Source organism: Argentina silus, assembly GCF_951799395.1.
Source record: "Argentina silus genome assembly, chromosome: 19".
NCBI classification, from domain to species: Eukaryota; Metazoa; Chordata; class Actinopteri; order Argentiniformes; family Argentinidae; genus Argentina; species Argentina silus.
Window position 1 is genome coordinate 14,160,391 of NC_139673.1, and position 27,026 is coordinate 14,187,416.

General features: G+C 42.8%; 4 protein-coding genes across 13 annotated transcripts in view; 3 read left to right on the forward strand and 1 right to left on the reverse strand.

Annotated features, from left to right (window-relative positions):
• Positions 1 to 2,058: 2,058 nt before the first annotated feature.
• Positions 2,059 to 4,778, reverse strand: mibp2 (muscle-specific beta 1 integrin binding protein 2). The gene is made up of 8 exons (XM_083691646.1): positions 4,548 to 4,778; positions 3,981 to 4,071; positions 3,669 to 3,717; positions 3,272 to 3,458; positions 3,076 to 3,147; positions 2,887 to 2,993; positions 2,679 to 2,773; positions 2,059 to 2,341 (listed from the first exon to the last, which is right to left on the reverse strand). Exons 1-7 carry the CDS (start codon positions 4,571 to 4,573, stop codon positions 2,688 to 2,690), a joined length of 618 nt encoding a protein of 205 aa, XP_083547772.1. The 5' UTR covers positions 4,574 to 4,778; the 3' UTR covers positions 2,059 to 2,341; positions 2,679 to 2,687.
• A 2,754-nt stretch (positions 4,779 to 7,532) lies between these two features.
• LOC310820072 (CDC42 small effector protein 2-like) lies at positions 7,533 to 11,363 on the forward strand. Its single transcript, XM_083691577.1, has 5 exons — positions 7,533 to 7,666; positions 9,198 to 9,449; positions 9,870 to 9,971; positions 10,483 to 10,558; positions 10,682 to 11,363. The coding sequence occupies exons 2-4, from the start codon at positions 9,396 to 9,398 to the stop codon at positions 10,552 to 10,554; spliced, it is 228 nt and encodes a 75-aa protein (XP_083547703.1). The 5' UTR covers positions 7,533 to 7,666; positions 9,198 to 9,395; the 3' UTR covers positions 10,555 to 10,558; positions 10,682 to 11,363.
• Positions 11,364 to 12,773: 1,410 nt separating this feature from the next.
• Positions 12,774 to 20,064, forward strand: sppl2a (signal peptide peptidase like 2A). Of its 3 annotated transcripts, XM_083691497.1 has the most exons (17): positions 12,774 to 12,959; positions 13,412 to 13,522; positions 13,756 to 13,938; positions 14,143 to 14,232; positions 14,340 to 14,473; positions 14,609 to 14,766; positions 14,869 to 14,965; positions 15,284 to 15,385; positions 16,175 to 16,256; positions 16,355 to 16,429; positions 16,603 to 16,659; positions 16,832 to 16,885; positions 17,487 to 17,586; positions 17,816 to 17,896; positions 18,080 to 18,240; positions 18,571 to 18,604; positions 19,487 to 20,064. In XM_083691497.1, the coding sequence occupies exons 1-17, from the start codon at positions 12,906 to 12,908 to the stop codon at positions 19,525 to 19,527; spliced, it is 1,614 nt and encodes a 537-aa protein (XP_083547623.1). In that variant the 5' UTR covers positions 12,774 to 12,905; the 3' UTR covers positions 19,528 to 20,064. The 3 variants fall into 3 exon arrangements, with proteins under 3 accessions (XP_083547623.1, XP_083547624.1, XP_083547625.1); XM_083691498.1 differs by lacking the exon at positions 18,571 to 18,604; XM_083691499.1 differs by lacking the exon at positions 16,832 to 16,885.
• Positions 20,065 to 20,874: 810 nt separating this feature from the next.
• Positions 20,875 to 27,026, forward strand: part of trpm7 (transient receptor potential cation channel, subfamily M, member 7) — a gene marked incomplete at both ends in the record, with an annotated part of 30,625 nt that continues 24,473 nt past the window's right edge. For 6 of the 8 annotated variants that reach the window (XM_083691512.1, XM_083691514.1, XM_083691513.1 and 3 more), the window contains one exon: positions 26,940 to 26,990. In XM_083691512.1, the coding sequence (XP_083547638.1) occupies positions 26,940 to 26,990 (51 nt within the window). Of the gene's footprint in view, positions 21,003 to 26,939; positions 26,991 to 27,026 lie in introns of those variants that run through there. The other 2 variants (XM_083691518.1, XM_083691519.1) reach the window with 1 other exon arrangement.

A 27,026-nucleotide genomic window follows, 5' to 3' on the forward strand; every position in this document is an offset into this window, starting at 1 on the left:
CAGCTCACACCTCTTTTACCATACCTCTGCCCCATTGTTGATTTAATCAAATCACACATTCACTATGTAAGCAATCAACCATATTTCCATATTTACCTCCTGGCTATGTTGGAGAGAACGTGAGCTCACAGGCAAGACCAGACCACTCAGTGTTTATGCGTGCGTGCGTGTGTGTGTGTGTGTGTGTGTGTGTGTAAGCCAAGTCAGTTGTGGACAGTTGCTTTTCTGTAATGCAATGGACAGAGGGCCTGTTCAGTCTGACGAGGAAGAGATATTATAGAAAGCAGCTGCTTTGTAACTCTTCTCTTTGTTTGCCTTCATTTTTGCTTTTGGCTCAGCACAATGAATTTCTTTCTCAAAATACATATACAGTCACTCACACACAAACAGACAAAGACACACTAACACTCTATACATGTTCATATGTGGGCCAAGAACCAATATTTCAGTTGTCATTCTGACGTGCCCCTACTTTCTACAGCACATGTCTGTTGCATAACAATCTGCAAAAAACAACTCCTGGAAAACTCCCCGCCCCCTCAATGAACCTCACGCCTGTGTATTCCAAGTTGTTCCATACAGTTGAAAAGGATTTGTGGTGAGGGCTGTTTCTTCCGATTTAGAATGACTTTCAACCTCGTATTTTCATTAAATGTAGGGGTGAATGTACATTGAGTGCACGGCACATGTAATACTCTAAAAGTAAAAACATTATGCACAGTATTGTGTGTACTGTACAATAATGGTTGTAGCACTTATGTAACATGAAAATGACTGAGCGAGAAATTAAAATGGTTGAAGCATATGATTCAGTGCTTTTATTTATCATTCACCACCACACCTCAGATAATCCCTCCCATTTTTCAGATGAAGTGCAACTTTTGTACAGTATGTTCCTCTGAACACACCCTGGATCCATGGACACATTGATGCCATACGGTCATTCAGATCACGTGTATCACCCCCCCCTCCAGTATTCTCTTATGGCGAGCTCTCAGTGGCCATGCTAATGTTTCTATGGCCATGCTAAAGCTAACTCATAGAACAGATAGCCACTGAGATCAGTAGGCCCACACGACTGGCTGCTGCTAGTAGCAGATTCCAGCAGTAATATTACATAATATATACCTCAACAACTCACTTATCCCCTGTGGACAGACTAGACAGTGTAGTCTGCACACATTTCTTTGACTTGCATTAACTATGTCTGTCTTGGCTGCCTAACCTGATCTGAACGTGTGACAGAGTAGCATCATGTACCCTAACCCTGCAAGAGTAGAGGTTCAAGTTTCAACTGACTATGCAGTAGCAGTCTTCCCTGAATGGCTGCACATGGACGTTGTCTCCCCATCTCATGATCTTACATTCATAATAACCTTGAGTTAAGCTGTACAAGACATCATTCCTCTTATACTGTATGTGAAAGATGATCACTGCTGCTAGTGACTGTGCATTAAATACTCCTCACGAGACCAGCCAACAGATAAAGCATGGCTTTGTAAGTTATCTTTTCCTAGAATGTAGCTCAGATGCAGCATGCATGTTCTGGGTGTTGTTCTGAGAAAACAAGGCCAAACATAAACAAAGTGTGTGAGTTCAGAGAAAAAGCAGCAGGGTTTTAGCTGAATCACGTGAGTCATAGGGTTGAGTGTCATGATCACGCCCGACTATCATCCTCTCCAACTGTTGCGTGTGGGACAGATAGTGACGCCGCAGGAAGCCTGTGTTTAGTGGTGGCTTGCCGCAAGCTGCTGCGTTTTTATGAAAACGTGACGAAAAGGGAAAACCATAATGAGACCTTAGTCCTGGTCTGGCAGACTGGATGTGGATATGTCTATGCCAGTTCCAGACACCCACACACACTTACACAATATGAATGGGAGCGGAACTGAGCCTTGTCTCAACAAGTAAACGAAGTCAAAAGATCTCAATTTGGAATATAGACATGGGAATTATCCTTCATTCGTGTTCCAAACTGGAGGGAAGACCTTTGTATTTAGGCTCCCTTCATTCATACAGTTGAATTATGAAGTTAAAACAGACATTGATCACAAGAGATGTTTGGCAGGAGGATCATTTATTGACGCGTGCAACTGGCTGCAACTATCCTCTGAACTGTTCTGTCGACTCTGTCGAATGTTGGCTTGATAACAAAGCAATAAATATGGAGGATATAAAATCATGGCAACATATAATGCTGTCAGGTGATGAATAATTTACACTAAAAAAGAGACTCAGCCACTGGCTTAAAAAGAGCTGCCAGGTTGAAACGGTTACGGCAAGGCGGTCTTCCTCCTGCAGGCAGAATATATGCTCCTGTTCTCTTAGCCGATCATGTGACCTGCAACACAACCACAACCAGTGTCATGTGTAAATACTCATGGATTTCAGCTTTACTGCCATGTGAGTATCCTAAACTTGATGTATAGGTGCAGATCTTTCCCAGGTCTCATCACCACTTCAATTATAAGGCAAAAGAGCTTTACTTAGTAGCTTTAGCATTGAAATAATGCCCCATTTTCACTAGGATAAATATCCAATATTTCTTTGTAAGTACATAGTGTAAACCAATTCACGTTTTGTGCAATGTGCAGATGACAATCTGCACCAAAAACAAATATGATGCCAACAAAGAGGTATCCAGTATCCTCCTATAGGCCAGCATCAGTTATAGGTACCTTTGTTGTTTACAGACACTTCTGGATGTGGTTTAGGACGTCTCCATAAACAGCGTTATACAGTTGTTCCTTTGACTTAGTTCCATCAAGCTGCACTGTAATGACACACACAGCTTAGATTCTCATTCAGGTAATACAAATCCATGCATTACACATTAATAACAACATTAAATGATGCAGAATATGCAAAGATACAGTCCCCACTTACCAACGTCACATCCTGACGCCTCCATCATGTTCTTGTGTTTGACATACATGGGCCAGACATGGCCGTCGAACAGACCTGGTGGGTCTGGCACGGTGTAGTTCCTTGAGCTGCAAAGGACATCACACACAGATTAAATAACAGGTGGGAGACACGTTCCACCCCAAAAATGCTCATCACGCACACACTTACCACCTCCTCTTTTTGCATTCTTCGTATGGAATGGAAATAAAATAGCGTTGGTTCAGTACGTCGATCAAAGGTCTGCAAGAAAACAAGGGGGTGGGGGATGCAAATTATTATTATTTATTTTTTTAAATCACACCTGACACATCTTTAGAAGAATGGAATTAGCAGTGCTCTGAGAAGAATGGTACGGCCCCCTCACTCATAAGTGTAAAGCAGGAAGCCCTCCACGATAAGGATGTGAGTTTCCTCATCCTTATGGTCGGACTCCGGGAGTATCTCCGTATCCAAGGTGTTGTTGACGCCATGCGACCTCTCAAACTTCACAGGGTTCTCCAGCCACCCGTAGATCGTACTCATCATAGCGTCCATGTCCAAAGCAGTGATGACTAAGAGGAGGGAGCAAGGATGGAGGGAGGGAAGGGAAGAAGAGGCAAAAACATGTGGGAGAGTGAGGAACGAAGAGATCCACTGCTACATTAGGCGTCTTAGTTAAGTATGCAGATTCCATTAAATAAGGCGCCCATGTTATGTTTATGCACATACACTCCCAAAGACGTTAACATACACGCACCCCTTCAATAAAGAACCTGGCTTACCATCATACTGCTTAAAGCCATCTTCGCCAACTTCAATCTGATCTTGGGGCTGAAACATACATGGAAGAGATGTACCCAGGTACATTCTACATGCTTCCCATAAGAAACGTAGATAGGGCATGGCTACCCCGTCTCTTCTCTCCACCACACACAGACAAACACTAATTTCTCACTTCAACACAAACACTACTACTTGTACATTCTTCTGTCCACGCAATGATATCCACTCCGTATCAAAGCAAAGACAAACAGTGTATTAAGGTAACTATCACTGACAAGAAAAACGACATAAATAGGTCATTTGAAACTCACCTTGAAGAAGTCATCCTGATGTACCACACAACAGTTGGGCAAGTTCTTGATCAGTTTATTGGTGAGGGTGGTCTTCCCTCCGTTAGTTACCCTGTGGAGCACAAAGACACGGACCATATGGTTGGTGAGACAGAGGCCACGCCAATGAGACGGAAGCGCAGTACTGAACGTACTATTATGCGACGTGGTAGTTCACACAGAGGCGATGAACAGTACATTGTTTATCCCACATAGCTGTCGTTTGTCCTTCCACTAGCGTACATTTTTTTGGCGGCAGTGCATTTTCAAACTACGCAACATTAAGAGTGATTGTCACATTAGTGAGGAAAAGTCGAACGTGCGGGAACACTCGTTACAATGTTACAGGGCGCACAGGAAAAATAATGACGTGCCAATATTTGCATAATTTTTTCAGACAGCACAAATTACGTCTAAATATTAAGAACGGTTATTGTCGACATAATGACAGATAACGCACAGGCGGACTTTCTTTACATCGCTCACATCCCACGTGCCAGGCGAGGCCTAGTACAGCAGGTTATTCGAATGGCCATTCATTTGACTCACCCGCCAACGCCGATAATGTACTTCATCTTTAGACTGTGAAAGCTCGAAAACTCGCAAGAAACGTCGATAAACCAGGACAGCTCACTTAAGAACTCAGTGATCAGACGGAAGAAAGCTTAAAAAGAGAAGGTTAGGAAACGTCAACTACTTGATTCCTCCATTGCGTTGAGTTGGGTGAAAGTTGGACGATGTCACTCCTATACAGTCTTCCACCAAGAGAGAACCGGGTTGCCAGTCTCACTTGCACACATACTCCCTGTTGCAATACGATTGGCTATATAAACACTTCTGTCCAGCGGAAACAAAGCAGACAGCCAATCGCGAGAGCGCTTTAATGTACAGCCCCCGCTTCCCCCTCCCTCTGTCTTCTCCCACATCAAAATTATACTTCAATGCAAGAAATGAAAATAGTTATTATGTTGTTGTTTACCCCTTCTCCGATCTTCACCACTTCTTATTTCCTCGTGTTATCTCAGATAAGCTGATTTTGCTGATAGGCCTAGGTAGTTTGTAAAGACTAAAGAGAATCATGAGTTTGTTGATTGCTTAATTGTGGCAGAGGTTTTTTTTTCACCAATGTATTGGGCATAGTAACAAGTGCACGACAAAAGTAGAGCATAGCCTACATGTCTTTACATTATTGACAATTATTTCTCGCACCAATGCATTGCCAGTCCAACTCATAGCAGGTCTTGTATTAATAATAACTCAAGCCAAATCTACATGCCTATTACAATGTAATTATTATGCAATGCACGAGTGATACACCTTAATGGAATAAGTTAGGCATCACCTAACATGTTGAGAGCAGCAATGGAACTAATGTTATCTGCAAAAGACAACGATACAATATTATTAAATTTATTGGGTAGCCCTAATTTGAATAAAGTTGTTGCGCTAACATATCTATCGTTGTCCTCTTTTTGTTTTGTTTAGAATCCACCCTCCCAAATTCGTGACACAGTTTTCTGAGGTTACACCAAAATACCACTTGCAGCTGAGGGTTTATACACCCTCAGAACCTCAACTATGAGGAGGAGGCTGCCATGTGGAGAAGCCAGTTTTAACTTGAGTGACTTCCATCTATGGCTGGATCCCTTATTGTTCTCCATCCAGTGAAAAGTACTTGTTTGAAATGTGCTTGTGAAGTTGGCATCCACCATTTAAATATAGGCTTGATTGAAATGCAGAGTGTGAAATGCCCCTCTCTTTTTTCATTCTACAAAACTCTTAATAGCCTCATTTATTAACTCTCCATAGCCTCTGTAAATTAAATAAATTAAATAAATAAATAACATATTGCATAAGTAAATGTGATGTAAAACATCACTGATACATGCCATCATTATGACCATCAGCAATATTTGTGGTTGAATGACTTACCTCTGTTGAGAAACAAGCACAATATGCTACAGTATGTTACTTCCCTACTTATGAGTGCTGTGTGTGAGTGGTGTGGTTTGTTGGTGAATTACATGACGGTGAAGGTGACAAAGTTAAAGTTAAAACTACTCTCAGCAGGTCCAGCACAACTACACACACCACCAATTACTAACTGCATGCACATAACAACACCTGACCAACTGGAACAAAGGATTCTGTCTCCCTGTCCTCCAGTTTCCTAGAATGGATGTGCTTGCTTCTCAGTGTCATTCCCAGTATGGCTGTCCCAGTATCAGAAAACCATATACTCGCAGAAAGAAAGGTGCTACCTATAACTATAAAGAGCTCTTCTGCTCTCCCTGTGGGAGAACTCTTTGAAGAACCCTTTTGAGTTCCACTTAGAACCCTCTGTGGAAAGAGGGTGGAACCCAAAAGGGTTCTTTAAAGGGTTCACAGGGACAGCTATAGAACCCTTTATGGTTATGGGTATGACCTTTTTTTATAAGAGTGTATGGTTTTCTAATACTGGGACAGCGATACTGTGAATACTGGCGCTGGGTAGTTCAGTGGCCGAGGCGAGCACATGATCTCTCTTTCCCAGCTGACATCGATACAGATGCCACGGTCAAGCTTGCAAGACATATGAATCTGAATCAGCTGCCATTTTGAATCAATATTTGTTCCTACCAATGTGATAGGTGTAACATGAAATTGCTAGATAGTTTGGGGCCGAGTGCAGGGTTGGAACGTGGTGTGGTGTTCGTGTCATTTATCATGCTCCTCAGTCAAGTTCTCTGTGTACTTTAGAGCCAAACATGTAGCGCCAGTCAGAACACATGTTTCAGAGGTTTACAATGGCCCTTTGCTTTGAATAATCACATTAGTGTCAATCTACATTCTTAGCATTTCATCTAATTTACTCACTTGCTAATGTTTGTTATTCCTCATGGGCATCTTGTTTGTTACTAGAGACTCTCAGCACATGCAAATGACTGAATTAATGCAAATCTACACCCATACAAGTAATCGTCATGCAAATACAATTTAGATTTATTGGAGATCCCAGGTAGTGTCTGATTTGATGAGAAAATGTGCTCCAGGTTACGAGATGTATTTAGATTACGAAATATAATCCATATGTAATGTACAGATATCATGTGTTAGTAAAGCAATTGTTTTTAACTATTCAGAGTTGGTTAACACCAAGTAAACCTACTTTTTCAATTCAGTTGTTGAATTGATCTAATGAATTTGGTCTTGGACTAGGCACCCTGAGTCGAGGGAAACCATAGCCCAAACCTCCCACAGAATGACTTCAATTGGCATACATCATATACACTTTGTATTCAGTGGTCTAGAAGGAGTCATGATACTGAAATGCTGAATGTAGAAATATATTGTACATTTTGTTCTAGGCTACTGTATTTGGCCCAAGCCTTCATATGATTTTATAAGTTTGATTGTCCTCTGCTGGACGTGGTAGAGCAGTGCACCTCGAGTCAGGGCACTCACTTCTCTTTGACAAATTCAGGCAAAATCAGTTCGAAATTGGTTGTGCGTCATAAGGGTATTAATATTGTTGAGAATTTAAAATCTTACAATATGCAGGCCTAGATTGTACCATATATTTCGGCTCTTATGCAGTCACATTTCTATACATCTTGTCCCAGCAATCATTGCGCCAAGAAGCAGGAAGAGCCTTCTCTTGTTCGGAACTTCGGGAAGTTAACCAACAGGTAAAAACTTTAAAAATACCATATATATCGATAGCTTTCGATGTTTTGGCAAACATTGCCAAACCCATTTCAGGGCACACACTCGTTATCATCGTTTTGGTTTTGAAAGTACGTGTAACGTTAGTCTTGTACAAGCTAGCCGTGCTAGCTAGCTGTCAGTTGAATCTGGTAACCACTAGTAGCTAGCAAGAAAACCTCGCTCTTTCCTGCTTGAGTCCTCAAACCTGCGCTCCGACTTTCGTGACAGGAGTCATATGTCATTATTCTACTTTAGTTAATTCAGTGAAAACTTTTGATTTCAATAGACAAGAGAAGGTAGCTATATCTGAATGATTCAACTGATTGACCCCTCTAGCAGTTCGTGGATTGTTTGTAAATAGCCAGCACATATTCAGTCCCATCAAGTTAATCTGAGATCAATAGTTTTAAATCCTCTTTGGGATCATTAAGATCACTAGATAGAGGCATTGTATTTTTAGCAACTCAGTAACCAAGCTAGGCCTATAAGTGTTTGTAGACTATAATAGGTGGACAAAGATTGGCACAGTTTTTAGCTCAAGGCGACATTTCTCAATCAGCAGAGTTTTACTTTTTTCCACTAATAGAACCCTGGTCTCAAACTGTTATCTTGGTATGCAAGCTCCTCAAAACAGCAGTTGAAGGCATATTGACCGAACTGATGATCCTGACAGCACAGTACCTACCTATGCTTGCTCCCTGACTAATCTAACATCACCACTAGACTACCATCTTTGCAGGGCGAGGTCACTCTCACCACTCAGGGTATTTTTGTAAGTCATGTGAGAGTCAGACAACAAATCAGAGATGTGTCTTGTCCTCTTGAAACACAATGAGAGGTTGTCTGGAGTTGCCTCATGATTCTCCTCTGTGGATAACATTTCCATAGAAAGATATTTACATTCCATAGAAAGATATTTACGAGTCGATTATTTGTGACAGCATAAACTTAAAAAGGAAGGACATGAGAACATTTAAAATATGAGAAAAGGCCTTTCTGCCCATCTGGGTTTGCTGTGTACCGTTACAAAGGGGGCTATGTTCAGATTGTGCACTACTAGTACTCTACATTTATCTGAAAATGCTGTTTTCCACTCTATAGATTCCCTTCAATTACTTAAATATAATATGCTTTCCTTCTCACATGTATTGTATAGGCTATTAGTATGACATTTAAGGGTTTTTGGATGACTTTAACAGGGAATTTGACTCTTCCTAGTACACAGCTTGTACATTCAGCAGAGTCAATTGAGGTACTCTGCTCAGGTTCTTTCCCCTCGAGAAGGTGGCTAGTCTCACAAGCCGTGTGTCTTCTCACAACAGTAGCTTCACAAGTCTGCCAACGAGCCTGGCACTGTGGCATGACAGGCTAGAACTAGGTCACCGAATCTAACATCACATTTCACCAAATGGGGGGTGTAAATGTGTTCATGGAAATTTACGGTAATAGTGGTAGCTAATGGTAATCATGCTTAACCAGATAGGCTAACTCTCCACTGAACCTTGTCCACAGGAGTGAGCTGCCCGAGGCCCCGGAGGACAGTTGTCTCTGTATTGGGTGTTTTCATAAAGAAACCTGCGGCTAGTGCATGTCTGTAATCGACTTCCGGCGGCGTATGTTTGTGGCATCCCAGTTGGGGCAAGCAGGAAGACAGACAGAGTGAGAGAGGAGTGAGCTCAAGGAGGAAGCTGCTGTGGCCTCAGCGTCAGCATGACTGAGTTCTGGGTTTGTTTCAGCTGCTGCATCGCCGAGCAGCCTCAGCCTGTGAGTACACTCCTCAGATGGGCTATTCTGTCATCATAATGTTTATTATGTTATCTATAATCTGTTCACCTGGCGGTCAGATGCTGTGAAATTGTTTTTGGTATTAGCAAGAAAATAGTTTCAGTATCATCATACAGACAGTCAATCACCACGGCCCAGTTCCATATCAGTCCCTACTCCCCTTCCAGTGATCACTGTCTAAAAGAGCAAGTGGATGAAAGCAATGCTACACTTGGAGCCAGAACAATATTGCCTACACTTGTCTGATCCTCTTAGGTCTGTCAATACCAAAGGGCTAGGGGAAGGGGCTACTGACTGAAATGGAACAGTGACTTAGTGATTATACCCTACTGTGTAGTGCATGCGCCCAGTTGACCTTTTTTTTGCCTGTTTTAACAGTTTGCTCTCTTTGCATTACAGAAGAGGCGGCGACGAATAGATCGCACCATGATTGGGGAGCCCACAAACTTTGTTCACACCACACATGTGGGCTCAGGGGACATGGGCATGGGACTGGGGTCGGTACGTACTGCCCTATCCTCACCTTAGAATATGCAGAGAGACTAACATTACATGTGCCCTTAAAGTTAAGAGCTCAATCAGCCACAAAACAAAATACTAAATTATCCCACAAAGGGCAATTATGCTGGCTGGGCAGTGCAAATTGGCACACAAAAAGCATGCATGTACATACAACAGAGTGAATACTGTTAAATGATGATAGTTGTCTTAACCGTAATAATGAAATAAGTTATTGGGACAATACCCAGAATAAAAGCTATTTTAATATAAGGTCTCCAAGTAAATTCTTAGTTGGTACAGGGAAGATTTAACCTTTTATTTTAGGTTGTCTCTCTGAGCCCACATTGGCACACAGAATGTATTGGAACATTCCAAGTAGGCCTACTGTCCAAACTTTTCCATGATGCATTAACAGCATCCATTGCTATGCTGCGGTCAGACAAAGTGGGTGGTTTTGGTTTTAGGAAGTTTGCCTTTCAAGGTTTGAATGTCTGTATCTTTGTGTTTGTAGGTGGACACTGTTCAGGCCAAGATGAAATCTAAAGGTGGTTATGGACACGGTTCTGAGGGCTCTCAGTTATAACAAGGTGAGATATGTATGGCACTGTAATATCCAACTGTGACATTTACTGAACTAAACATAACCTTGCTCACTAGGCACAGATGTTCGAGGAGACTAAACTTAATGTGTCATGTTTTTTTCCCTGCAGTCAATCACTGAAGCCTGTGCAAAACTACTGCTGTTGATTTGAAGAGGCATTTTAAAAGCAGTTCTGTCCGAAGTGGACTAAGGACCAAAAGATGAAACCACTGCTTTTCCAGGAAACCTGTATATAATTCCATTAAAGCACTGCTTTCTATTGTCTGCCATGCTGTTGCACTGTAAAGAGTAGATGGGAGGGGTTAGTACCGATCACAATCTCTGTCAAATGTATGCTTGTGTTTGTGAGGAAAAAAAAAGTTGAGAAATGTTCAGGAGTGTTTGCTGTTTTTTTAGGCCCTGTGGTGCATGCCTGTATTTATTATCTGATTGGTGGAAACATGACCGACCCTTCATGTGGTGGCTGGGCCACTCTGGAGATCTGAGACACATTATAGAAGTATCTGGTTCATTCTGAAATCTTAGAGCATAGAGTTTTTAAACAATAGGCTATATCAAGGGGCCACACGCCAATATTAATTTTGTTTTGTTCTGAAAAAAACTCCTGTTTCAATGGAGTTGCCTTCAGGTGTAAAGTATGCTGTTTTCCATTCTAACAAACTTGAAATATGTAGTAGGGCACACTGGACCATTTTGTCTCTTGTACACAAAAGCATTGATTTCAACAATGTATTTTTATACATGTAGTTTATTCCTTGTTAGAATCTTAATAAAAAAAACAACGTTCTTAACAGTCTTTGAGATGTGGTTCCTTGGCAGCTTTGATGTTTTATGTGTATGTGTGACTTTTCTGATCTCTGTATGAGCATCTGTGAAACTGTCATGGACTCTCTCTGTTTACAGTATAGTATAGTTGCAGCCTCCTATCAAGTATTTTGGTAATTGAGTATTCTGTCAATTATTCTGACAATGGAGTAATCAGAATGAACAAACTTGTGAGAACACTGCTTTTTTAAATGCTTTATTGAGAAAAATAAAATGAGGTAGGCTATAGCCTTTGTAGTTTAGAACCATTGGCATATACCTATGCTTAGAACCAGAAAATGTTTCCTTCCTGTTTTTCAATATAAAAATAAAAGTGCCAGTTTAGAAAAACTATTGAACAAGTGTTATTTTCAGCATTGTATAAAAAGGTAAAATATTAAAAGTGTTAAAGCCTGCACACTGCTTTTTAGACTTTTTAACATAGTTTCTGAATACAGATTTAGTGTTTGAGAGTCCTTTGCTTTTGTATCAGTCCTTTTCCTGATCTTGTCCATTTTAACTTGTAGCTTCTTGTCTACTCTCCTTCTATCATACTCATACCCAAACATTTTCACAGGTGTGAATGGCTGTTTAAAGATAGCACAAAATAATAAAAAATTATAAATCAATCAATGAATAAATAAGCAAGCGAAGGCACTTGAGGTAGAGCTGGGCACAGTGACATTAAGCAAAGGCTAATAAACTAATATTCAAATTATTTGATGAATAGTTTCAGCCCTACACGTGTTGCATGAGTACTGTATGGATGTCACTGTCTTGCTCAGATTCAGCTGGTCCTCCTCAGATTCAGCTGGTATAGCATCTAAGAACATAGAATAATTGCTGTGATACTATAATTGATAATTAAGGATATTGTTTCCTTGACTCTCCCACATGGTAAATATTGGTGAAGTTGGCCCTTGGAATCGGTCCCTCCTAAAGACCTCTTCACCCCCACTACCCCCCTGTACAAGTTTCTCTCCTGTTTAAAAAAACCTTCTTCTTGTTTGCCTTCTTCTAGCATTGTGACTGCCTATGGTCCCTGGTCCTAGCATAGATTACTTTTTCTTATGATGACTGATGGATAGATGATTCACTCACTTAACCAAATGTATTTGTTGTAAGTCGCTTTGGATAAAGGCGTCTGCTAAATGGCATAAATGGAAATAAATGAATTGGCTATCTCTGTGACATTGACCCCATATGTCCAGATTTAGTTTTATCTCAACACATGTAGGGTTTGTGTCCAGGACCCAGATTAGTCAGATTACTCCCGGATTTAAAAACAAACAAACTCAACAATCTGGTTACTCTTGCAGTATGTAGACATTTCCGTTACTTTTGAGGTGGAGATGTCACAAGATTCACATACAAGCGACGTAACAGGAAGTAAAATGACTGTTTGACAACAGAAATTAGATATGCGATACTGCTGCAACTAGTGTTCTGCCAAAACAGAGATTACAGCAAATGACCGTCGTTTACTGATGAACATAAACGGAATTTAGAAAACCTCGAATGTTTTCGATATGGCAAAAACTGCCGTGATTATTATCTTATCAATAATTCTCTTGTTATCGGAGGTAAGACGAAAAGCTAGCCAGTTTAGCTTACTACTGTAGTGTGTTGCTAGATGTGCACTTTCGTTTCGCTAGGACTGGAATGTGTGGGTTTGCTTGCTACTCGCTCTGAAACGTAGTTTGCCAGTCCCAGCTAATATCATGGTCAGATTAAGGTTTCTAACACCATGTAAATTTATCCATTTATCCACCATTTATTTTCCAATAGTCGTTTCTGTTGTATCATGTAAAATAGCCAAATAATTCACTAGCTTGCCAGCTAGCAACGTAATTTTATCAGGAAATAAAACCTCAATGCATTGGAAATCCCCTAGTTTTGCTCAGCGGTTCTCGTCGTACTACTAGCAAATACCGTACTTCGTCTCAGAACTAACTTGAAAGTCTCTGTCTCCCCTACCCCCACACTTGGTTACTTTCATGACATGTATTGATTGTAATATATTTTTATTTCACAGATAAATTGTCAAGAGGCAATTTTGCACGTTTCAAATGAATCTACAGAGAAAGAATACTGCCTTGTGTATAATGCAAAATGGAGCAATCTGTCAGACTCTCTTGGAACTGCTGTAAGTTTTAGTTCACCTGTGATTTATTTGGTACCAGCACCTGTGAGATGTTTACCCACTTTAATTAAGTGGGTAAAAGTTGCCCCCAACTATTGACTTCAATAGAATCCTTCCTTCAATGTAAACGTTTAGGGTTATCTGATCCTAAATCTGTTGTTAATGGTAACTTCTACCTTGAATCAGTGCTATGGGCATGATGTTCCCCAGATCACATTGTTGTCCTGTCCTGTTAGGTGGAGTACCAGCTGGTGAACCTGACATCCACTCATCTGTGCAATGCCTCAGGGGTCAGCCCAGCCATGGTCCTGGGTAAGGCGGTGGTGGTAATGAAAGGGATTTGTGAACCCAGCCAGAAAGCTCTGGTCGCCCAGGACCTTGGGGCTGCTGCTCTACTCATCGCCAGCACTGACTCTATGGTAGGATATGGGTTTGACTATTTGGGTAGTGTATGCTTTTATCAATTATATATGGTATGCCTTATCACAACTCTGAAAGGTCTTTATAGGAGGGATATAGGAATATTAGATAGATGTCAAAATGTGGACCTTATCAAAACTAATCTAACACCAAATTAAGCAAATGTTAGATCCGCTGTTTGACTCATTTGATTGGTTCCTCAGAGCCCCCCAGCAGCCAATAAGACAGACATCGGAAAGGTCCAGATCCCCCTGGCTCTCATGAGATTTGTGGACATCCGGGATGCACAACAGGTCAGCTCTTTCACTCACTCATCTGGTGTATGACCTGATGTAACATCTAACAACTTTCAAGTTTCAGGTTTTGGAGTACCTTAAGTGTGCTGTATGTATTGCCTCAGGTGTTTGGTGAAGTCATGCAGGTAAAGCTGTATGCCCCGCCTCCTGCCAAGTTTGATGCAAGTATCGTGGTCATGCTGCTGATTGGAGTCTCCACCGTTGCCTTGGGAGGCTACTGGAGTGGGGCGTGTGAGAAGTATGTCTCAGGTTTCTCACAACCTAATTTTGTGCAAAAACAGCTTTTAAAATGAAAGGAAACCTTTTTAGGTTCCTAGGTTATGTTTCTCATGCTGTTTGGCATTTACTGTGTGTGTGTCTGTGTTTCTGACAGAGAGAGGCTGCGTATGGGTCCGTCTTCAGGTGGTGGAGGAGAGGAGGAGAAATCAGACAGCGGAGACCTCTCGCTGTACTCTCCTATCAAAGTCGTCGTCTTCGTGGGTCTGATGTGTGTGATGCTCGTCCTCATGTATTTCTTCTACAGGTGGCTTGGTGAGTGTGTCCAAACATATCTGCTCTCAGATGCACTAAAATAAAGCAATAAATTAAGGCGTGTTTTTGAAACACTTTTTGATTTATGTGTGTGTTGTCCAGTGTACGTGATCATCGCCATCTTCTGCCTTGCGTCTGCCACGGCGCTGTTCAGCTGTCTGGATGCGGTGATGGACTGGATAGGGTGTGGCACAATGAGGTATGAGCTTCCTCCCCACTCTCTGTTCACTCAAACATACCATGACACCATAGACGTCTGTCCCCGTCTGCTTCCCGAACAACATATCTATCCTTCATAGTGACGTGTGGTCATGTGGAATCTTTGAGTTGTGTGTGGTGTTAGTCAAGTGAGTCACACAAACACCAAAGTCTACTCTGTAAACTTTAACTTCACGTGTGTCTCTGTGAGTCATACTGGAGCAGACAGACCTGACCTATCTGTGGCTATGTGTCTGGTTCTCTCTCTTACCTTCTCTCCCCCCCATCTCCCCCCCCTGTGTGTTTTGTCTCCCTCTAGTTTCTCTGTCCTGAACAGGAGTCTGTCTGTGAGGTCTCTGCTGCTGTCTGCTGTGTGCATCACTGCAGCTGTGGTCTGGGGTGTCTACAGGAACGAGGACAGGTACTGTCTACTAACTCACACACACACACACACACACACACACACACACACACACACACACACACACAACCACCCACACACACAACCACCCACACCCCTATCCTCTCACACACACAACTCTCCCTGTTGTCTCCTGCACCCACCCCCCGCTTTCTGGGGAATGTAGTGGGCAGTAAAACAGGAAGTGGTTCTGGGTGAAACTGCCTGGAGGTTTTCAACATGGACGTCATCAGCAGAGGAGGGTTGTTGCTGTAAGATTCAGTAGTCTGTCCAATTCAGCATTACTGTCATGGTTCATTGACTATGACTACTTGTCTGTCTGAATACATAAAAATGGAAAAAGTTTTGCCTGCGTAGTGTCCAAAGAACAGGAGAAGGTCATTGTGGGCATGTGTATTCTTACTGACTAGTCAGTGTCCTTAGTGCAGTACAGATATGACTAGGTTCTTCCTTAGTGCAGCAGAAATATAAGTGGGTTCCTAAAACAAAAGGATTGCCAGTGTTTTACAGAAGCACACCACTATCAACTGATCTGTTCTGAAAGTTTTCCATGAGCAAAGCATGATGGGTAATGACGAGTTCTATTGTAGAGAAGCTCGTTTCACTTCCCTCTTCATAACACTCAGATGTTTCTGATTAAACTGTCATGGAAATGTTTTGGTAAAGCAAAGCAAATGAGGCCCCAAAATATAACAACTTGTGGTTCCCTTTGTGTTTGGTTGTGAAGTTTGACTTGAATCTGGCACATAACTGTGTAGTATGTATGTAAATATATGTTTGTACTTCTAGATGGATCTGGGTCCTGCAGGATCTCCTGGGCATCGCGTTCTGTCTGAATTTCATGAAGACCATCACACTGTCCAACTACAAGGTACCAGTCGCAGTGACCTCTGACCTCTGACCCAGAGACATCTGCTGCTGACATGGTTCTCACCTGTCTGCCCCCCCCCCCCCATCTCCCTCTCTCAGATCTGTGTGATTCTCCTGAGCCTTCTGCTGCTATACGATGTGTTTTTCGTCTTCATCACTCCCTTCTTCACTCCGGTGAGTCATACCTGTGACCTGTACAGTTCTCCTAATCCATTGCATCTTAAAGCAGAAGACTTACCTCATGTACCTCATAACATATGATGATGATGATGATGATAATGATATACCTCACTGTGTAATGGTTTCACTAGACATTGTTATCATGTCCTGCACGGTTTCTCTTATAGAACGGAGAGAGCATCATGGTGCAGGTGGCCTTGGGTCCGGACGCAGCGGGAGAAAAGGTAACTCCACACCTCTCCTACCGTCTGTCCAAGCTTGCATTCCTGTTGATTTGTTCCTGGCTTCATTAACAAATCAGGCTGATCTGATCTGAGCTGCTGTGTAGTGTTGCCTAGTGTTGATTTCCTAACTGACTGACTGACTGTGCGTTGGTGGGGTGGGCTCTTGTCATAGACGCAGGGTAACATTTTGGAGGTCCCAGCTGAACCCTCGACTGCCTATGAGAAAGTAAGGCCTGCTTCTCCCTCTCCACCCGTCAGCTCCCTCATTACACGCTACACCTGGGGGTGGGGTGGTGGGGGGCGGGGACTGACCAGAGTCCACTATAGATGTATTAATCTGTGGCTCTGGGGTGAGGGGGGGGCATCTCAATACTCAAAGCAGTAAGCAAAGGAAACCATTTCTCACGTGTACTCTTACATGACTCCCATGAGGGAACTGGTATCTGGACTGCACACACTCAGTCACATGGTTAGCTTTCATACTTATATTAGTATCTGATTCATCATATGGTGTGTAATGCCATCTCAATAATCAATACATCAAGCTATAGAGTGTTAATGGTGAGAGCTTTTCGCATATAATGAAATATTGGGATTTGTGGGTGATTTGGTGAAATAATTGCTTCTATGTTGGTCTCATGGCATTAACAAAGACCATTGCTTTTAAGCTGGCAAGTTGACATCTATGTTTTTCTCCAGTCCTGAGTTGTTACAGTAGCTTCAGATCGAGCACATCTCTCCTCTGTGTTTCAGTGACTGTTAGTGGAAAGTTAGCCGAATGCTAGTTAACCGTGAGTTGACCATAACCTGTCTGTGGTCTACTTCAGCTGCCGGTAGTGATGCGTGTGCCGCGGTTCTCAGCGCAGGCTCAGAACCTATGTGGGATGCAGTTCTCCATCCTGGGCTACGGAGACATCATTGTACCAGGTGAGCTAAAATCTCAGTAACATGACCTCCAGCTCCACAGTTGAAACCTTCAAAGATGTTACTGTAGCTTCATAGAGAGTTCAAGGTACTGTAGGCACATCCGTATTGCACAGGTGTATAATATGCAGTATGAATGAAAAGGAGAATACCCACACTCTGTTTAGATACTCCCAGAGGTTTACGGTGTTACAGGTACTCTGTGTGTTTTGCTTTCTGATTGGTCCAACAGGTCTGCTGGTGGCCTATTGCAGCAGGTTTGATGTGTGGGTCAACAGCCCCAAGAAGATCTACTTTGTCTCCTGCTGCATCGGTAACTTACAGCTCAGCCAAACTGTCATTATTAGTGAAAGAAAATAATATGACTCACTATTATCACCACTGCAATTCTTTGTGAATATCTGTCTGGTCCTGACCACTAGGTGTCTTCCCCCCCCCCCCTCTGTTTCTCTCTTTCTCCCTCTCTGTCTCTCTCTCTCTCTCTCTGTCCCCATAGCCTACCTATGTGGCATGGTGGTGACGTTTGCAGTGATGCTGGTGACTAAGATGGGCCAGCCAGCGCTGTTGTACCTGGTCCCATTCACCCTGCTTTCCTCTGCCTTGGTGGCCTGGAGGAGGAGGGAGATGAGGCAGTTCTGGGCTGGGACCACCTATGAGGTGAGAGGGAGGGCACCACGGGTTTAATTCAATGGCCCATTTGAATTCAGTTGGGTTTCAAATCGTATTCAACGGGCTATTTGAATTCACCTGGGTTTTCAAGTAGTATTTGAAAGCATTTGAAATACTTTAGCTGTGCTTGATTGAGTTTGTGTTGTTAAAAGGAACCAATGGAATAGTCTAAAGAAATGCAAACCCTGCCCACCTGGTACTCCAGACGGGCTCAATCTAACACTCTTGAGTATTTAAAACGTATTTCAGATACTTTTCAACCCAGGCGTGTCTGTGTCTGTCTGGGATGTAATGATGACATGACTTCATCTCCATCAGGTGTTGGACTCGTCCAGGGAGCCTTTACTGCCAGGTTTGCCCTTAAACCTCTGAAACCCAGACATGACTAGACACCACTACATGCATCCTCCCCATCATCTATCATGTGTCGTCTAGAGCTTTATATTTTCTTTTGGGTTTTGACTTCCAAGGTTGTAAGCAAATCTCAAAGGCAAAACACCCCTTTGTGTAATCTCATCTTCATACACACAAATTTCGGTGAACCCTTCAAATCAGCAACATTTTTATTCTGGATTTAGATACTCATAATGACCACTAGATGGCACCAGAGGCCTGGTAATGTCAGGCCTACCAACCACAGTTTTTGCTGTTGAGCCCATTGAACTTCATCATGTCTGCCAAGGAGTTCATGCTTCTGCCAAGCTAAAATGTGGACACAGGGAGTGTTACTCACTGTTCAGCCATTAACCACATCTCTTTATTTCTGCAGTCTATTTTTCAATGCTTGTGCTTTTTTGTCTTTGTCTGCTGCCAGTTTTGTGTTCCTTCAGTAAAACCTCTCATAACTACTTTTCATAAGATGTCTCCCCATCTATGCAGCCATCTGCATGCTGAGTTGCTTGGTGTAAACCTAGTGGGGAGCTGTGGAGCATATTGTACTGTGCTATTTATGTTGTGTTTGTGTTGTCTGTGTGAAGTCCTCCCTACTATTGCTAGGCTATTTCTGCTGCCTTTACGGCATGACATTATATAATAAATGTGGATATTACTGTAGTATGACTGATATCTAGGAATATATGGACATATCATCATCATCATCATAGCTGTCATGGCCTTCTCAGGAAATGAGACACACTTTTAAAAGTCTGTAACAACGGTTTTGATGAACCGCTCCATGCGTCTACTGTTCTCACACTCTCCTCTTCTCTCCTTCTCCTCTCTCCTTGTCTCCTAGATGGAGCAGCTGACTATGCCAGCGGGGGAGGAAAATGCTGACTTCAGCTGATGAGCAAGAAGCCAATGGTTATTTTTTACTGTCAACAATTTTGCATTGACTTAAACATCAATGCATGGGAAATATTCACTTTCCCGATCAATTAGGATTTGTACATCATGTGGGAATGTAATGGGGTGGGGAGAGGGGGCAGCAAGGTTGGGGTGATGGTGGTTGTAGATTATGTGGTCTCTGAATATCAGACCTACAGATGGTTTATTTGGAAAGCTTGCTTGTGCCTGAAAATGCAGGGTGTTGAAACCATGGATGGCTGAAGGTTAGAGGAGCCATAATAATGCCTAAACGTGTTGCCTTGGTGACAGGCACTACTGATAGAGAAAGCACTTTAATACTCATCTTGGCAGTTATTTTTTTGGGGGGGGCGTGGGGGGGATTTAAATTCAGAGTAAAACTGTAGGTAAAGATAGCTTTTGATATATACTGTACTGGGGTTTTTTCTCTGTATAATTTTGTTTGTATGATTGAAAATAATAATCTTCACAATTGCTTTCATTGCCTTAAAATAACACTTGATCTCAGTTTGGAGTGTCTGTCATATTCTTTCCTATGTACCAGCTGTCAAGGTCTGGAGAGTGAGGGTAGCTGAGCTTGAAGAACTAGATGTGTGAGCACTGAGGTATGAGTTGGAGCACTGAGGTATGAGCCTGGAACTAGAATTATGTTATTAATCCTGGTGGCCTCTGATAAATTCAAGTCAAAGGTTAGTGGACTTTTGTAAGGAAATGCCACTGACTTACTACAGAGCCAATGCCATACAAATGAATCCATACATTATGGAGTGCATAGAGATAGGCAGGGTGAAAGAAAGGGAGGGAGAAACTGAGAGAGTTGGCTTTCAGTGCTGTTGCACAATGTGCTTTGTTCGAGTAATCTCTGGGTTACAACTGTCAAGTTTTACCTGTTTGCAATTTTATGGTGAGGTACAGCTCACTAGCTCCTATTTCAGTCTGTAATTAAAATGAAAGATTTACATCTTGCTTCAGTAAGAAAGAGTTATGCTTGGTTTCAGTAGGCAGCATACTGTAGCTTACATTCTCAAATTGGAACTTAAATGGCAACATTAACTAGTCATGAACACTGTATTTTGGGGCAGTGCACACAATGCATGATTTTCCCCAAACACACACATACTCTCGCTGTAAATTGACATTGTAATCAGTACTATAATCTGTTTCACAATGGAGTAATAAATGCACATATGTTTGACACCTATCAGTCGTAAGCATAACAGCCCCGCCCCTGTGTCCGTGTGCGGGGCTGACTCAGCTGGCTCGTCATGCAGCGTCAGTTTGGAGTCGCACAATTATGAAAAAGCAACCTTCCGCTGGAGCTGCAGCCGAGGCAGATTTCTCCAACGTCAACTGGGCTTTCCTTCCAAGGCAAACCGAGAACACCGCCGATAGATGGATAATAGCCACGGCGCAGCTCTTCCTGAGTCTCAACGGTGAAGAGAATGGTACGGGATCTTACGCAGTGCTTTTCTGTGATTTATTTTTCGAGGCAAATCTGTAGCTTGGTACTACTAGATGAGAAGATCGTTGTGACCGAGACGAGTGTAATATGAGTGGCAGGTCGTTGCATGCTGCCTGTGTCCGACAGAGAACCATGATGATTTGGTGACATGTGTGGAGTGGCATAATAGCTGTCTCCTGTATTGTCACTGTGATAATGTGAGCGCATTGACGACCAATGACGTTAGCTTGCTAGCTAACCATCTTTAGCTACCACTCGCTCGTAGAAGTACGTTCGCTGAAACTTGAACCGCTGGCTAAACGTAATTAGCGCCCCACTCCCCAGCTAGCCAACTACTAGCTTAGCTAACCTAGCCAGCCAGCCACGGTGACTGCATTGTACGGAAGTTAGCTGGCTAAATGGCTATATATTACTATATTGTCGTTGAATCCAACTAACTAGCTTTACCCGGTAAGGGAATTGAGTGATCAACGATTTGACAGCAAGCCATGCCAAGTCGTGCATGCCAAAGCTGAGCGATTCATTGTGCCCCTGTCAGTGACCGAGTGAGTGTCACATGCCAGGACTCCACTGACTTCTTCGTCGGTATACTGCTCCCTAGCTAAATCGTTCAAACGAAGCATTGTAATTGTCGCCGCCACTGCCAGTATGTTGTAATACTTCGACATTTAAAAAGGCCAAACTTAGAGAGTATCTCTGGGTCAGTTGACACAAGCCCGGCTTGTCAGGGCAATGATGTGGCTCGTCACAAATTGTGCGCGGTGTGCTTATCGTGCAGTGAATGTGATTGCTCTGTGAAACCTGAATTTTAAAGTCTTCAGCACTTTTATATATGATACCACAGAAAAGAAACAGCAGTACTGCACATGCATCTTTTATAGACAACAAAGCTCATTCTAGTTTGAGTCAGAGCTTGTGATGATGATGGCCACGGTTTGGGATTACTGGGTGTGCCAAAACCAAGTCTTGCCGAAACACATAATTAGGCGTATGCTATTTTCCTTGATGGACTGAAAGTATTATCAGCTGCGCTCTCTCAAAACGTTCCATCTGCATTAGATTCAGGCGACTCTGTGGAAGGGTGCAGTCATGGATGGGTGCTAAATCTGTGTGTGCGCTAACGTATTAGAACTAGAAAAAGAAGTTAACCTTTGTGGGCTTGCAAAGTCTTATTTTGGTAGTGGCAACGGTTTAAAGATGCTTAGATTTGCTGGGTAGTTGAAAGAAAGTGAGAGTCATATTATGGTAGTGGATAAAGTTAGAGATTGTTTGGTTGGATAGAATGTTAGATAGGATGAGGTAGGGGTACCTCGGTGGAGTGGGTAGAGAGTTGGTTGAGTGGTAGAGATGGTTGGTTAACCGGAAGAGAGTTTTTGGAGTTAAAAATTGCGTAATAGTTCAAAAGGTTTAATAGATATCAGAAAGCTTTTATCAGGGTTGATGAAGATTTTCTGGATAGTTGAATGAAAGTGAGAGGTTGGGTAGGTTAGTTGACTGGATGGATGAGATGAATGGATAGATGAAAGAGAGGATGGATAGATGAGAGGGGAGGTATAGAAAGATCTAAACAATTAAGAGGTTAACCAGTGTGGGTTATACAGAGTGAACAGTATTGTTTGTGGCCTATTGGGGCCCCATTCACAGAAAACACGTCCAACTCTGGTGTGTCTCTTTATGCAGCCTGGTCATGTCATTGTGACCACACGTGAAGATAGACATTCACTTTTTGACCCCATTCATGAAACAAAGCTGAAAATTGATTAATATTTATTGTGTGAATAGAGTGTACATATGTTTTTTCACCCCAAAACATGAAATACATGAACCCTCACCCTCTGTTTAAGAGTGTGTGTTGCCTCCTACAGTGGAGTGTCTGGGTTGCTGCGTAGTTCAGCTCCCACAACCAGACCTAACACCATAGTGTGAGTATCAGATGATCTCTGGTGTAACAAGGCCCTGGAAGAGCAAGAATTGTCATGATAGAATGATTGACAGTGGAGGAGGAGAAGAAGAAGAAAGAGGAGGAGGAGGAGATCAAAACAATTAAGAAGTTAATTAGTATGGGTCCATAATTTGGGTTATGGTTAGAGTTTTTGGCACATTTTACAGTTGAAATGGTGTTAATAGCTTAAAAGGTGTAAGTTCGGCAAGGGTTCAAAAATTGCATCTTTTGGTTTCCATAGACCTCCATGTTAAAAAGGGCACTTTCAAGTTGGTAACGTGTAAAAAGTTTAATAGGTGTCAACCAAAAGTCATAGCAACGCGAGTTAGACCTCTCTGCATGTTTTAAAGTTGGATTGGTGTGAATATATAAAAAATTGTAGGAGTAGCAGGTGGAAGAATTGGAATAATAATAAGTATGTCGAAGAATGAGAGTTGGACTTGCTGAAGCAAGCCCACCAATTATTATAAGTTATATATTACAACTTATAGAGAATTATTACAACACTAAGTCATGAACCAGAACCATTGCAATGTAAACACTCTTGCCTAGCTTTCTTTCCCTTAAAGAAATTCTGGTCCCCTCTCTCTCTCTCTAACTCTCTCTCTCTAACTCTCTCTCTCTCTCTCTCTCTCTCTCTCTCTCTCTAACTCTGTTGTGAAACAGTAAATTTCCCACCATACCCTCTGAGCTAGTCACATGCCACAGCTTACCCCTGCTGCTGGGGGACATCGCTTCTGCTGCTGGGCATAGATAGATAGAGAGAGAGAGGGGAGATTGGAGTAATACAAATGTAGATTACATAACATGGCCTAGGCTACTATTCGTGTGAATACTGAAAAACCTGGTATTGGTACAAGTTATAACTTGCAGCCTAAACCTTAGATTGCACTGTTGCAGCTTTGCATTGTTCAGTTGGCAGTTTCCCAGAATAGGGTTGATAATGTCAACTTCTGGGTCCTGGATGGTGAGCTTGGAGCCTGGCCTCTTCTCATTGTTGCAGTTTGCATTGTCTGTGCCCTACATGCTGTTATCTCACACACTAATGCACTATCACACTTACAAGCCCGGTAGAAGATGACTGATGAGGCTTTTCCAGTAGCCAGGGTGGGAAAAGGAAAAAAATATCCGTTTTTTTTATTTTATTTGTTATGAATGGCATGTCCCCTGTAGTTCTCGTATCTGTTTAGGGGTGGGGAGGGGGATTACATTACTTGGGAGAGAGGAGTCTTCTGACTCTTCGTATTAAACAAACCCCTGCTATTCTCATCCAATGTTGCAGAAACGCCCACAGACCAATTCCAGTAGTAGCAGTAGAAATCCCAAATGGGGATATTGCTTTAGCAGCGAATCATACATTAAAAGCACAATCTGACAGATGAAAACAATGTACACAATTCTGATACAGTAGTGTCCTCTTATTGCAGCAAGCAGAGGTTTTAGCCTAGCTGCAGTCATAATAATAACAGCATGGGTGAGTCCCTGCTATCATTCCCCTGGCCTGTGTGTTTACATTGGCTCAGATTATCATGAACACCAGATGTTTAGGGAAGAGGCGTAAAACGGCATATAGGCCAGCCATGAGTCTAATGTGTTTTACTTCACTGGGTCAGGACATGCTATAGTAGGTGGGATAACTGCGGATGCCGTGCTAATGTTTGCGTGCATGCCGCATTGTAGAGCCGTGTGTAAAGCTATGTCCACAGGGCTTAGAGTCGGAGACTGGAGGCATATCACGCTGCAGTCTCATGACATTTCACATGGGTCCCTACTTAGCCAGCCCTGGGCATCCTGCTAGCTAGCTACGGTCTAGAAAGCCTGTGTAGGCAGCTTTATTATGTCATGCTTATGGTGACACTTCTCTGAGCTCAACTGAAGACAAAGCTGCAGGTTTTTGGTTTTGCTTCATTCATGCTTTACGAAATTTCCAGCATTAGGCTCCATTTTTGGCATTTCCTTGTAATCATGGCAAACAATTAGATGACCTTTTCATCTTAATAGGAAGGAGATGGTTATACTTTACTGGTCAGAAACCTAACTAATGTATCACAAGATCAATTCAGGGGATGTCAAGCAATGAACGCTGGAGTTTAAACAACACACATTTTGAGGCACTTGTTTTATGATGCTTTACAGAGACCAATGCAGACCTTTATGGGGATTTTACAAAGTGGGTGATATATAGATGCATGGGTATCCAATGCTCTGTCCTGAGAAAGAATTATTGCTTCTCAAATAGTTAGTCTTTAAACTGTAAATGGATTATTAGCGTTGATGGGCCTGTATCTGTAGTTTGCAGGCACAAAGTTCAAAGCACTAATAGACTCAACACAGCCACTGTGCTTAGACTTCATCTGTGTTCTAATAAGTAGATAATCTATATGAGATTTAAAAAATCCTCTGGTATTTCTGTTATCTCTCTCCAATATGGTTTGTCCTTTCAGTCAGTCCAGTTTTTTGTTTGTAGTTCATAAGGGGATGCCTGTTTGGCAGTGTAAAGAGAGAGCACACAGTGTTGGAGAGGCTTGGCCAGTGGCCAGCCAGTACACACACCACTACACCCCAAAGTGTTGTCCTCCCATTCTAATGTGTGTGAGAACCGGCGGGCCAGATCAGATGTTATCTCAGCCTAACTGCGTCAGGTTGGGCCAGAGAAGGGACAGAGGTTAAGCAGGGCTGTCCACCCAACCCTGTGTTACTGTGTGGGAACTGGAGGTCGGGAGGGGAGGGGAGGGTGGGCAAGCGGGTTCTGAGTCTGACTGGCCGGATCGGTGGGTGTGTACGGGTGAGGGGGCTTATTCAATAAAAACACAAAAAGCACATTTTGGTTCTCTGTAGGACCCTCCCAACAGTATCCTGTCGGTACAGTACATAAAAGATTAAGGAAAGTGTGTGGTGGAAAAGGTGGGCTGGTGTGTTTCCTTACAGGAACAGAGAATTGACCAGAGAGACCCGCCTGTGTGTTAGGAGAGGGGGGAAAAAAGGGGGAGAGAAAGAGAGACCTGTGTATTAGGAGAGAGAGTGACAGACCTGTGTGTTTAGAAACAGGGGGCGAACTGTGTGTTAGGAGAGAAATAAAGAGAGAGGAAGGGGGGGAGGGGGACTTGTGTGTTTCTGGCAAGGATTTAAAAGCGCTGGAGTCTTTTGTTGCCTGACATTCTCAGGTACCATGGTTACAGGTCAGCAGAGACCAAAGCCGCTGTAATAACCCTCTATTACCACTCTATTAGATGTGGGCTGATCTGAATGAGACAGACTGTCTGTGCCATCTGAAGCAGGCTATCCATTCACATGCTCTCCTCTTGTTGTTGAATGAGAGTATGATGAATGTTGAGTATGATATTTGGTGACTTGTAGTTTCTCAGCAGGGTGAAGCAATCTGACCTGTCTATTATCAAGCGATGGTTAGGGTTAGCCAATGCAAAATCCACTATAACAGGGTGTCTCTCCAAGAAGCCACCCCCTGGAGTGCGCACCCCTGGGCTTTACCCTACCCTCTCCACTGTTTGGGAGTCCCCTGGCTTGGCGCACACAGATCCTGGTAACAGTAAGGAGGCTGTGTGTGTCTGTGAATCACTGCAGGTGGGTGAGTCTGTGGGCATGCCGTATATCACTGAGGCCTTGCGCGCCCCCCCCCCCCCCCCCAATCTCTCTATCTCTCCTTCTATCTCTCTCTGTGTAATATTCCTGTCCTCTCAGACACATTCATCAGGCCCTTCTGTGGCGTCTTACAGATTAACTGTGTACAACAGAGGCTGCAGCCTCACACTGATCACTCAGCTTTTAACAGAGAGGGACTCGCCTCAGAATGTTAACATCACCTATTAGACTTTGACTTTGACACCTAGAAAACCGTGTGGAGAGGCAAGAGGGAGGAGGAGTGTGGAAAGGGATCTAATTGTTGATCTAGTGGTCTAGAGAGTCTGTGGTGGTGGTGCTTGTGTGGTCTGTTCAGGAGATGCGTGCAGGAGCTCTGGCATGTTCCTGTATCAAGCCCTCAAACACGGAGATGAAGAGGAGTGCGTCCAGGTATCTGACACTTCTTCCGCATGACTGGTGTTGTAT